General features: G+C 45.0%; 1 protein-coding gene and 1 non-coding gene across 11 annotated transcripts in view; both read right to left on the reverse strand.

The window, feature by feature from the left end:
• Positions 1 to 12,497, reverse strand: part of PUM1 (pumilio RNA binding family member 1) — a 138,815-nt gene that overhangs the window by 21,358 nt on the left and 104,960 nt on the right. For 8 of the 10 annotated variants that reach the window (XM_075553309.1, XM_075553306.1, XM_075553267.1 and 5 more), the window contains 4 exons: positions 11,255 to 11,393; positions 9,688 to 9,831; positions 8,424 to 8,720; positions 7,114 to 7,350 (listed from right to left, as the gene is read on the reverse strand). In XM_075553309.1, coding sequence (XP_075409424.1) covers positions 7,114 to 7,350; positions 8,424 to 8,720; positions 9,688 to 9,831; positions 11,255 to 11,393 — 817 coding nt within the window. The remainder of the gene's footprint in view (positions 1 to 7,113; positions 7,351 to 8,423; positions 8,721 to 9,687; positions 9,832 to 11,254; positions 11,394 to 12,497) is intronic. The other 2 variants (XM_075553299.1, XM_075553293.1) reach the window with 1 other exon arrangement.
• LOC142438396 (small nucleolar RNA SNORD103/SNORD85) lies at positions 11,069 to 11,144 on the reverse strand. The gene has a single exon (XR_012782775.1). It is a non-coding gene; the product is annotated as a small nucleolar RNA SNORD103/SNORD85 (small nucleolar RNA).

A 12,497-nucleotide genomic window follows, 5' to 3' on the forward strand; every position in this document is an offset into this window, starting at 1 on the left:
AAGTGCTGGCAGGAACAAGTGTCACACCACTGATGGTGCTCTTTCCACTGGTGATAAGGGAATAACCACTGTAAATCCCCAAGGAGACTGACTTGAGATAAGACCAAAAGATTTTATCCAAGTGGAAAGGAGCATAATAAATTATACCATCTATCCTCATTTGTCTTATTTTTAGCCCTTTGTAAACTTGAGACTTTACCAAAAAAGAAAGTGAAGCCTCTTAGCTTTGTTCTCGTTTGGCCCAGGCTCCTTTTTAACAAGGCAGCTAAGTATGAAAGGGACACCACACAAACCACAAACCGCTCAGATGAATAATTTAGGATCCACAAGACACCACCTCAACGTCGCCTGCCAGCACTGTCCAGAGGGCTGGCATGGAGGGCTGTGCTGGCGGTGGAATGGTGGCTGGGGAAGGGCCCCAAATCACCTGGATGCCGACGACAATGATAGGCCCGAAAGGGAACGGCTCGAAGTTCAAGTCTGGAAACCTGTAGTGAGCAATAGTCCTGGACTAGGACCAAAGTGTTTCAAAGACTTTCAAAAGAAGGCTCACTGGCAGTGGGGTGGAGGCTCAGAGAGATGCGAAGCTTGTCCAAAAATACAAAAGCCCAAGTTGCCATGGCCAAGACCCATCAGAGGGATCTTAGCATCAGGGTCAGGGCAAGACTTTGCTGTGATGCCAAGGTCCTTTTCAGACTCGTTATTAAAGTATATTGCTAGTCTTTCCAAATTCCACCACGAGTTTTAAACCAAATGGGAAATATTCTAGGGAAAGGAAGGTGATTCAGAGGAAAAGAGAAAGCAGCTACATGACTGCTCAGCTCGACAGCTTCGGCTCAAACCCCTGCTCCCTGCCACGCCTGCCATACGGCCGGAGAGGCTTGTGGGTTCAGTTCCAGACCCCCGCGACTCGGCCAATGTGGCAAGCAAGAGAGCCACGGGCGTTCCAGAGTTTCCCGGTACACATACAATTGAAACGCTGCTTTTGGAAAAGTGGCACCAACAGACTTGTTCAACCCGGGGCTGCGTTTGTTCCACAGGCACTACAAGGTGAGCTCTGCCTGGACTGAGGCTTCTATGCAAGCACTTAGGGAGCCGGGAGCAAAGCGGGGGTGCCTGAGGAAGGTCAGCAAGTACAGGGCCAATGTGATGAGAGCAAGTCCGGCGCATGCGCACACAGGCCATGTTCAAAGTGGCGCTGACACCGGGACTTCAGGGGAAAGCACAAAGTAACAGAGAAGCAGAACCGATTCCTTAAAAGCCCAAGAGCTTTGGAGATGCTGTTGACTGAAGAGCTAACCAACCCTTGAGCCCTGCCCAGTTCCAGTTCTCAGAGCCAGCAACGGCAATAGAAAGAAGACACTGTTCTGCAAGCCACCAGCGTCCCGTGAATGCGGCCAAGAGCTTGCGAGCTTCATTCAAACCACAGAGTGGGAAAGCGCCACGGTGATTTTAAAGGTCTCCCATAAAAGTTTTCCCATAGGTCGTGAAGTTCTCGTTTTTTGTCTGTGGCCTACTGGGATGGCAGAACAGGTACATACACACATACGCAAATGGGCACGCGCACACACACATATCCGTAGACATCCAGTCAATTCTGACGCACGGTGGTTCCATGGGTGTCAGGGCAGAAGAGACCCTGCAAAGTTTTCAAATGGCTGGTTTCTTCTGAACCAGTAACATCTGGTCAGCAACAGGGCACACCACCATATGCACCGACAAGAGCCCACGCCACCCCCACCCCACCCCACCGCCCACACACTCGGCTTTTAGTATCAAGACAGGGGCAGATGGTCGGCGTGGTGGCAGGATCCCAAGCATGCAACAGTATGTGGCAAATGAACAGCTCACAGGTAAGTTGTTTGGACCAGCGAGCTCCTGGGTCTATACTGTTGCTTGATTCTCCTACACAGGGGGAATGTAGGAAAATTCACTAAGTCCTCGTCCCAACGTGTACTTCGGAGGCACCAGAGAAGTGTTTGAATTTGCAGTCCGGCTTCTAAAGAGCCCATTTCTGAGGAGGCTTCAGAGGGGGCTAGAGTAATTTCATAAATATGTTCTCTGTATGTGACAGTGGTACACTTCATACGGCAGTGTTCTGTGACAGCCTTCCACAGAAACCAAGGGCTTTAATGTAGTTGTATTTATGCATGCTTCGGGTATTTTGTAAAACTGTAAAAGAGTATTTTCTGCCAGTAACTTAAGTATCACCAAGTCAACTCTGACTCAGCTGTTCGAACTGGCAGCCAACTGTTCTGCGGCAGAAAAGTGAGGCGTCCTGCTCCTGTAAAACTCGTAAAGTCGACCACCTGAGCAGTTCTCGTCTGCCCACTGGGTCACTGTACGTCGGTATTGCCTCTACGTTACACACACAACCACCACATTTACAGATACAAGATTAAACGCTAACACGAGAAACCAAGTAAGGAGGTCTGCCACCATACAGGCTACAAACATAAGCACCCAGGCAATGGTTCTAGCAGGGCGATCAGGCAAAGAAATAAATGAAAGGCGTCCAAGTAAGACTGCCGTGAAGCCAGTCACTGGTTACCCCTCAGGGGACAACGGGGCATGCTGCACCGGTAGACCGCGAGTCAGTGGCAGCGCTGTGCACTTGAGTACTTCATACGCACTGGCGTCCCAGCAGAATCCTCCAGAATAAGCTACACACAAGAAGTGCCGGCTAGGATACTGGGGTTTACAGTACATCGCTGAGGAAAATGGTGCTGGGACAGTAAGATAGTCACATGTAAAAACGATAAGCCTCAACTCATGCTGTATACACTACTTAATTCCAAACCGCAAAAAGTTCATGTAAAATAGACTTAATTGCAAGAGCGACAGCAACTTTCAGAAGAGCACATAGGCTAAGTGTTTCCAAATCCTGAGTTAAAATAAGAGTTCTCAGAAATTACATACCAAAAGGGAGTCCAACCAGGTCAGGCTTTCAAAGCCACCCTCTGCCGCTACACGGCTTTTCACTCCCGTAAAAAGCTACAGCCTCAGGAACCAGAGGCAGCTCTACTCTGGCCTAAAGGGTTACGAAGAGTCAAAATTGACCCGAGGGCAGTGAGTTTGTTTTGAGTTACAGTATATATCAAAATGTTTCATAATTTTAAAAAATTAAACTGAGCTTCATTAAAATATAAAATGTGTGAACTTGGAAAAAAATTTTTTAAAACATTAAAAAAATAAAAACCTGCTAAAAGACTAGACTAAATGGAAAATAGCCAATAAAACCTTCTATCCACGAAGAACTCTTATAATTGAATATAAGGCAAACATCCCAATAAAAAAAAAGAGATGTATACAGACATTTCACTAAAGATGCCCAAACGGCTAATATGATAACATGCTCAATATCATTCATCATTAAAAGCAAAGACATTAAAATAACATTCAAACAATATTTCACAATCATAAGAATTGTAAATAACCCAACTCACTGCCATCAAGTCAATACTAACAGCATCGTAAAAACAGACACTAATTTAAAAAGGGCGAGCAATGACACAGGTTAGTGGGGATTCAGAAAACATGTTACCTCACACACTGCTGGTGAGAAGTTCCTGAAAGCAATTTGGAAAAGCATGGCAGTTTTCTCAAGAACCGGTGTACAGACTAGCTTCGACCAAGCAAGTCTACTCACTCACTCCTAGGTCTCCACTGAAGAAAAAGTACCCGGGGCTTCATAGAGTTCACACAAAAGTTGAATTGAAAGATAATGGAATTTTTCAATGAACTTTCTGATACTCTCTCCGTCTGCATTAAGACTTATGCAAATATCCCTATCAGCATTATTTTACAATAACCCCAAACTAGAAATAACTGCCCATGATGAGGTAAATGGATAGACATAAGCTGGTTAACTGTACAATGTGGTATACCCATGCAATTAATTCAACATACAACAACATGCTACTCAGGGATGAACTCCCCCCAAAACATGGTATGTGCAAAGGAGGCCCACACAACAGACCAGATTTTGTAATGATTGATGCATTGATGTGAGATGGCCAGAGGCAGAAAATAGACTGGTGGCTAATTTGGGCTGGTGTGCGACTGTAAATGGGCTTTGCAAGTTGACAGAATGCATGCTTACTCGAAGTTTTATAAAACTGATGCATGAGGATGGCTGCATAACTCGTTAAAAGGCCTGGTTAGTGTAGTGGGTTATGTGTTGGCTGCTAACTGCAAGGTAAGCAGTTCAAAACCACCAGTCAATTCATAAGGTTACTTAAAAATCAGTGAATTGTGCACTACACATGGATGAACTTTAGGGAACTTAAAAACTCTAAATAGTTGTTTGGAAAAAACAGAACCTTAGACTTTAAGCAATAATTAATGGAAAGGTTCTCAATAAGTAATAACGAGATGAGGAAATGACAAAGAACATCAAGGAACTCCTTCTTACTCCCCCCACCCCAATATCTTAAAATGAATACCCAACGACTGAGAGGGAGGGTGATGTTTGAAGAGATCCTTGCTGGGTGAGAGGAATACAGGCCAGCACGGATATTTACTAGCTCTGTGGTGTTTGGCGACACATTTAATTGTGCTCAATTTCTTTTTCCGGGTGCAGAATGTGAGTATGGGTATTCAACATAATACACGATGCTTAGCATGGTTGCCACTGTTCTAGGAACCGGTGACTGGCTGGTGAAGGAGTTGTTTAGTATAAGTCGTAGACACGAACTTCAGTGTGGCCCAATATCTACATGTAGTGAAGAAATGTTAGACTTCTTGCACAAAGATGTTTTTAGGGTCTTTTCACGAACCTGCTAGCAATCAAGGGGTTGCCTCTTATTTTCTCTAGGTTAAACCCATTGTGTTGAAGCATAATCTTCTCAAGGTCACTGAGCCAACTGAAGCCCAGCTTTACATGTCAAGGGAAAGGCAGTTGCTTATGTACCGCATGCAACAATGCAAAGGCCAATGGAGATGACACAACTGAAGTGCTCAGAGAAAGTGAATTTTTGAGAGCGATGTGAAAAAAATAAAACCAGGCAGATAGCAAAAGTGGTAAAAAGAAACCCCCTCACCAAAAGTGATTTCCTACCTCGCAGAGAATACCACCACCATGAAGAAGAGGCTGCATTGGTTAAGTTGCTGACACCTTAGGAAGACACGTGGCACTGTGCAGGCAAGAAATGGTCCCAGCCCCACCTTCAGGCGTCAAGAGCAGCAGATCTGAGCTCAGGGGGAGTAAACCAAAATCCACCAGTCTGGCCTGCCGTCTGGTTTTAAAAATGGTTTTACTGGAGGACTGCCCCAATTATATTAGCTTATGTTTCTCTCTGCCTCCCCTCAGCCACCCCAGAGGAAAAGGTTAATAGAATTTAAAGACTACTCCATATATGCAGATATCCTTTAAACCAAGGAAATAAAAAATTTCTGGACCTAATAATGCAGTCGCTCAAAATATATCCTGGGCACATCCTGTGACTGGACATAAACTGAAAAATCGCATTGCTTGGGAGTCAACAGCGTAATTCTAATATATTCAAAAACTGAGAAAACTTAGGCCAGACATTCTAGGCATGAGAGACACTGTCGACTCAGTTTTGCAACACTCCCAGAGCTGGCAGGTCCAGCAGCCAACCCCATTCGAGACAAGGAAGCAGGAGCACAGCTCGGGGGTAGCTCCTTCCTTCCATCCTTCCACCCACATAGCTTGTTTAGAACGTTACTGTCCCCTCTGGATTACAGCAAGCCCTGGCCTTCAAGCAAAGGGGTCTGTCAATGCAGAACACCGTTGTGCAATTGCTCTGTTAGACACCCATGGCACAAGTAACCTTCAGGAATGCCCTGTAACTTTTCTAGAGTACTAGCTATGGACGATCCAAGACAATGAACTCCACAGCCAGTTTTTCCTGTGTGCGAAAATTCTGAAGACACAAACACATGTGAATATGTACGTACGTATTGCCTTAAAACTCGGCCCTTTCAAACTCTCAGATAGCTCACTATCACTCTTCGTTCTAAAATAATATGAGCTATTGGAGGAAGCTTATTACCCTACTCCTTCCGATTGTTATACTGCTTTTCCAGAACCTTTCCCAGCCCCCAGCCCTCTCTCCGAATGGAAGCATCCGATCCAGCTGGAGCCAGTGCTCACTTCGGGGTCCTTGGAGGCACTTTCCCTTCAGGAGAATAAAACCAGGACCTTTGGGGTAAGATGGGGAACATCTGGATCTTTCTGGACATTCCTGGTTCAACCTGTCGTGACAGAGCAATAAATGATTCAAAAGTGTCCCCTTTCATTCTGAAAAGTGTCCTGGTCTGCATAGGAATTTAAAATTGTCCTGGTCTGCACCCTATTTCTATCCTGAAACTGCCCTCCCACCCCCAACTTTGAAATGAATCACTACACCACAAGCCCAACTCAAGAGGCAAGGAGACTAGGGGTGTGCGTGCTGTAAGCGCGTCAGGTCCTGTTCCTGAGATGAGAGAACAGCTGCAAAGACGCAGAACACGGCCACCAAACAGGACCATCTCCTCAGTCGTAGAACGTGCCGTTTACTGTTTCCTTCCTACCTTTTGATGTTAACATTTTAAAATTCCACACATAAAACCACCTAAATATGCAACAGGAAAAATATACATCGACTCAATAGTTGCAAATGCGTTAAAATGCGTAGCTTAAGATTGGCTTGACAAAGATTATTTTTTCAAAGAATCTGGCATAAAAATAAATAAAATGCTGTGGGTAGAAGAAAAAAGAAACACCACTGGGTGTTCAACACATATGTATTGGGGGGTGGGGCGTGTAGAGGCACAAACATTCATTGTGGTGGTGTCCCAGCTGACGATACTGGGCGATTCCTTTTCCCTACTCCCTCTGCTTTCCGGCTTTGCCTAAATGAGCCTGCACTGTCATTGTAAATGAAAGACTTCTCACAAGCAGCCAAAGACTAAGATGCTCATAATAATATTGAAGTGAAATAGGGGAGATGCACCCAAACAGAATTCAAAACTGCCGTGCTTTCTGGGTACAGCCACAAGGAAGGCCGAACACTCAGGACACTTCTGAGATTATGCAAAGTACTCCTAATGTCATTGGTGGCAAGTGACTTCTAAAGTTGCAGGTGGTGGGAGAGTCATGGTTCTTACCCAGGTTTAAGCTTGAAGAGGATCCATGTGAAGAGAGGGAAGGAGGTGGTGTCTGTGAATGTCCTGGTCCCTGACTAGGGAGAGGCATGCCCACGGGTCCAGGAGAAGAGGAAAAGCTAAGGCCGTTATAAAAACTGTGTCCAATGGGGGTCAAGCTGCTCGATGTCCTCTTATAATGGTCACTGCTGCCAGTCAGGGAGTCACGGCGGGAGCCACTGCCAGTGTTGGAGTTTGCAACTAAAATGGAATTAAAACAACGCAGATAAGAACAGGCCTGTTCTTCAAAGAACAAGCCCAGTGACCTGTTCCTGACACTTTGATCCAGACTCCTTACCACCACCAATGCTTGTCAGCAGAGACACCCTAACTGTACGTGTTGTCGTAAAGGGGGCCGTTAAAGCAACCAAGAGGACATGGCTCAGGGTAACAGGAACCTTTTGTTCAAACCGTCACACGGAGGCCAAATTTACCTTCCTGTGTGTCAGGTATCACGGGGTAGGGCAGGGTTAAGCAGCTCTGACAGTCACAGCCATGAGAAAGGGGAAAGAAAATGGGCTGGAAAGAATGCCTTTCATCAACCCAAAAAGTTCTTAGAGAAAACTAGAGCACAGGAGAAAGACTGATCAATGGGATGTTGCCCGGCTACAAGAGATTTATACATGGAAAGTCTGCTTGCTCAGTGGGTTCAATCCATTATTACTAAGCTCCCAGTTTGAAACAGGACACTTTCCCTCACACATGCCCATCTGTGTGGAGATCGCATTGTTCTACCACCACTGCAATTACCCCACGGCTCTCCTTACTACTGCCCCGGCTCCCTCCAACTCAGCACAACACTGAAAGTAACTCGGTCTAAGATCCTTCCATCCTAGTTCCCATCATGTCCACCTTAATTCTCCTCAAAAGACTGTAGCAACTGGTGACTTTTTAAGCTCTCGGCTCGTCTCGACTGTGGAGTACCTTACCCAGAGATCTTTGGCAAGTGCTTCTCCCTCGGTTTCTAAGAGCCACATTTCTCTACTTGCCTCCTCCACATTCGTCCCAATGCCTGCAAAATCTCCCTGGGTCTCTAGTCTCTGAAATAAATGGACTATGTGAGTATAATAAGTAGCAACATAAGCATAAACCTGAAGTAGGCCCCAACTGTATAACTTGATTTCAATAGTCCATCATCTCAAAGATGTGTGGGACGGCTGGATCCAAATCTGCCTGTGGTATCTGTCCAGGACTCCATGCATTGTCAGTGATCCATCAGGATTGTAACAACAACTAAAATTCCGTTTTTAACAGCACATCAGCCTGATTTCTACCTGCTGTTCCAAACCCTCCAAGGGCTGATCCCAGGGTGGCGCCGAGAGAACTGCTACTTCCAAATCCCAAGGATGTGTTGGCAGGCTGGGCAGAGCCCTGGGAGAAGAGGGAGCTGCTCTGGGAACTGCTGCTCAGAGAGTTGTTGCCATAGAAAGAGCTAGAGGCCAGGTTGTTATTGGGCTGCTGCTGGGGTTGGGGCTGAGGCTGCTGGGCGCCTAAAGGGCGAAACGGTCCGTTTGTTGTTCCAGCAAGACCACCGGCTGCTCCGTTGGCTGAAGCTGCGGCTGCTGCAACAGCTACGAAGGAAAAGAGAACATTGTTTGGCTACCGCAAGGATTGGCCACATTTGTAAACTACAGTCGTATATATTTTTAAAAAATCGTTTGACGCTACCCTATCTTTTCAAGGTGAGCATAACCCTTTCTAAAGAACCAGACACAGCCATCTCTGCGCCTTTTGCCTGAGGCTTTCATGTTGGGTTTCTATTTTCCATGTGAATGGGACCCTTGAGTGACGCATATGAGCTCTGCTGGGAGTGGGAAAGGGTCTGTGCCCACTGGTGAGCATCCAGGGGGCCAAACTCGGCTTCCTCACTCCCACAATTCCACAAACATCTATGTGTGACGGTTATAGGACAGCCAGATGCTAAAGCCCCTACTAAGTTTTCTTAGCAGCGTGTTGATTCTCTTCTACATTTGCCCTCTACTCTAAGTCCAAAGAGTCTATGAAGCTTAAAATAAAACTCCATACCCTAAAAAACCACTTATTAGTTACTCTGCCAACTGTCAGTATCTTTGTTCTCCCTGCCGTGTTAACCTGCCCTACCTACCATCACCACCAACCAACAAAGAAAAAGAAATTGTGGTCTTAAAATAACACCGTGGATTTCTTGGAACTTAATCAGCCAACAATGTCACTTTGTAAGTATAACCCAACTTCCCCCTTCTCGGTGGGTCCAGTCCTTGCTGTTAACCGGACGGCACATGCCCGCAAGATCACGGGAACCCACTAAATGCATTTGCTGCTCCAATTCTCTCTGAAATATCAAGGGCAGAGTTGCTCTACAGAGAATTGGATAAAGGGGTCTTCAAAAAGATCACTGGGGAGATGAGATCATGGGACCATTCATTTTTCTTTGAATTCTATTTTTTTTTTTCACAAACTTTGGGAGTGCCCTCCTATCTGCCAAAATAGGGCATTAAGCATGCCCTCAGCAATCACTCTTTAGCATCTCTGACACAAATCTCCTAGATGTAAGCTCACCTGCTTGAGCAGCTGAGGAGCTAATGATGACCGGAGCCGGAGCTACAAGTCGAACGGGAGCTCCCAGACCATTTCTCGCTCCTGCGTTCACCACAAGGGCACCGGTTTGGTCGTAGTAAGCCGCAGGAGCCAAGACAGGATACCCTGGGAACATTGCACCAACATATAAGCATGCGCAGAACCAACCAGTGACTGCCGGGCACCCACACAGTATAAACGCGTTACAAATGCAGCTTTAGGGTCAAACAGATTTGCATTTATAGCCTGACCCCACCAATTAAATGGCTGCTTCATAACCCTGGATCTCTGGATAGCCACTTGTTCGCCTGTCAAGTGAAGGTAACTGTACTTGTCTCATAGGATTCGTCTGAAAAGTAAGTCAAAAGATGAATGGGGAGCAATGAGCTTGATGTCTGGCAAGTATTAAGTACCCACTCGGGAGAATAGTATTATCATCTGCTAAGTGTTAGGAGGGTGGCAGAGTAGGGAATAGCTGCACTCTTCAAAGTCACCATTGTCCAGGGGTGTGAGAGCTAACCAAGCTCTCACCAACAGCCTTACGCTGACACCTCGTCTGTGTTCTAGACTCTGTCAAAAACAAGAGACTTCAAATAGGTACAGTTGTGTGCATTCATGCCACAAAGTAACCCGAGCATAAATATCCTGTAAGCTACCAAGAGCAAACATGCATACACAGGACCTACCCAGATAGCCCTGAATGAACAGCTGACAGGACTTGTTCAATACCACCTGAAATGAAACCTACAAAACCTACTCTGAGCCATGAGAAATGAAAAATATTCACTGCTTTGTTTCTAACCAAGAATGGTCTGAGTTGAGCTCAATAAATTGATAAATGGATCACTTAATCTGGCTATGTCCATAGCAAAAAAGGATTTCCGACTTTTAAAAAAATCTTTCCCAAAACCATTTTATTGGAAATTAATAGAAATCATACTATTCCATAGTTCATTCACATCAAGCAGTATTGTATAATTGCTACCACCATGTTTCAAAATATTCTCTCCAGATTCCAGACTTGTATATATCCTGCAGTCTCAAAGAGATCTGTGTCAATGGAAGAATTATCAGCTACATTCCATCTATAGTAAAGCACATGGTCAATTCACAGTGAGACTAGAGTAAGTTATTAATTTGACACAGTCACGCGTGCATGCGAGACTGTCTATCTCAGAGGTGGGCAGAAAAGGCTTCTCAATAAGCCCCCCAAATTAAGGATTGACCTTTTAACAAGAGCTACAACAAATGTGTATCTAATGATGCTGTCAAGACCATGTGAATAAACACAAAAGCTTCTGAGTAATGATAAGCACTCCATCATACAAAGGAAATAGCACACCCCAACCCCAACAAATCTGAGACTGGCTCAGAACAAGTAGATGCTCTCATCAATGAACTATGGTCTAAGTGAGGGCAAGTATGTCATCTTTGCCAGTCCCCTAGTAACAGGCCTAAGTAAAAGATGATAGCAGGGTCCATGGCCTCTAGCCCCACCCCCAAAGTGCTGTGTTTTGATAAGGGACTTAAAACAACAGTGCAGCCTTACCTGGCATCCCTGCTGCCAGCCCTTGTCCAAAGGCAAGGGCCGAGTTCACTGCTGCGGCTGCCGCTAATGGGTCTGTCTGCTGTCCCTGCGGATTCTGATTTGGGGTTAAAGGACGCTGGTTGGCTCCTCCTCGGAGAACCTGGATGGGAAGCAGAGTCTATTGGTCACTCACTTCCCGTACTTACAGACGACCAGTGTGGATTCAATTTGGGTCAACCTTTAAAATGAAATGCTTGTAACATTTTCCCTAAATAGATAATATGGCAAGGCTGTAAGGGCATAAATTCAATCAATAGCACTTCTTACAAGAGTACGGGCCCACCCTGGTAGAATTTTACTCTAAGGAAAGAGAGAGAAAACAAATGAAGACTTCCTGTCAGTGCTGTGACAACGAGGGAGAGAGGTGTAAGAGAGCCGTGACTAAGTTGGAGGGGTGTTTTGATAGTCAAGACGGATCATTTTCCAACATATTTAAGTTAAAATGCCTCTCTTTAAAAGCAAAAACCAAAGTCCCAAAGAAACCGTATTCTCTTTATATGGAAAAGAAGATTCTTTTCTCTACCCATTAAACTCTATTCTCATTCATCAAGACCTAAATAACCCCAAGTGAGCTCAGCAAATTTGATCTAGGAGCATTCTGGCCTGCTTCTGCATCTACTACTCTCATACACAGCACACACACACAGCAGTCTAACTGTAGATGAGCATTAGTGAAGAACCCTTGGAATTCAGCACCAAATAACCAGGTGTGCCTGTCACAAAGGACAAAAAAAACAAACACATAAGGATTAAGTTGCTTATAATCATTCTTAATTTGAATATGCTGAAGAACTTACTTTACACACCTCATAATCCAGCATGCAAACCTGCAAAACCTACAGACCAAGGCTAATAGTACAAAAGCCTATGTCAACGTGTTTTGCAATGTTTTCAAAGGCAAAGTTCTTATCACCTAACAGTTTGCATGTGTGATTGAGAAAACACAAGACTGTGGTTAAGAGCTTGGGTACAGGGGGGAGCGGGGAGCGAGGGGGTAAAAAAAAGAGGACCGGATGCAAAGGGCTTAAGCGGAGAGCAAATGCTTCGAAATTGATGAGGGCAAAGAATGTACAGATGTGTTTTACACAATTGATGGATGTATGGATTGTGATCAGAGTTGTATGAGTCCCTAATAAAATGTTTTTTTAAAAACTGTTTAATTAAAAAATTAACTTAAAAGGAAAAAAAAAGCTTGGGTACAGAT

The sequence above is a fragment of the Tenrec ecaudatus genome, chromosome 1 (assembly GCF_050624435.1).
Source record: "Tenrec ecaudatus isolate mTenEca1 chromosome 1, mTenEca1.hap1, whole genome shotgun sequence".
Lineage (NCBI taxonomy): Eukaryota > Metazoa > Chordata > Mammalia > Afrosoricida > Tenrecidae > Tenrec > Tenrec ecaudatus.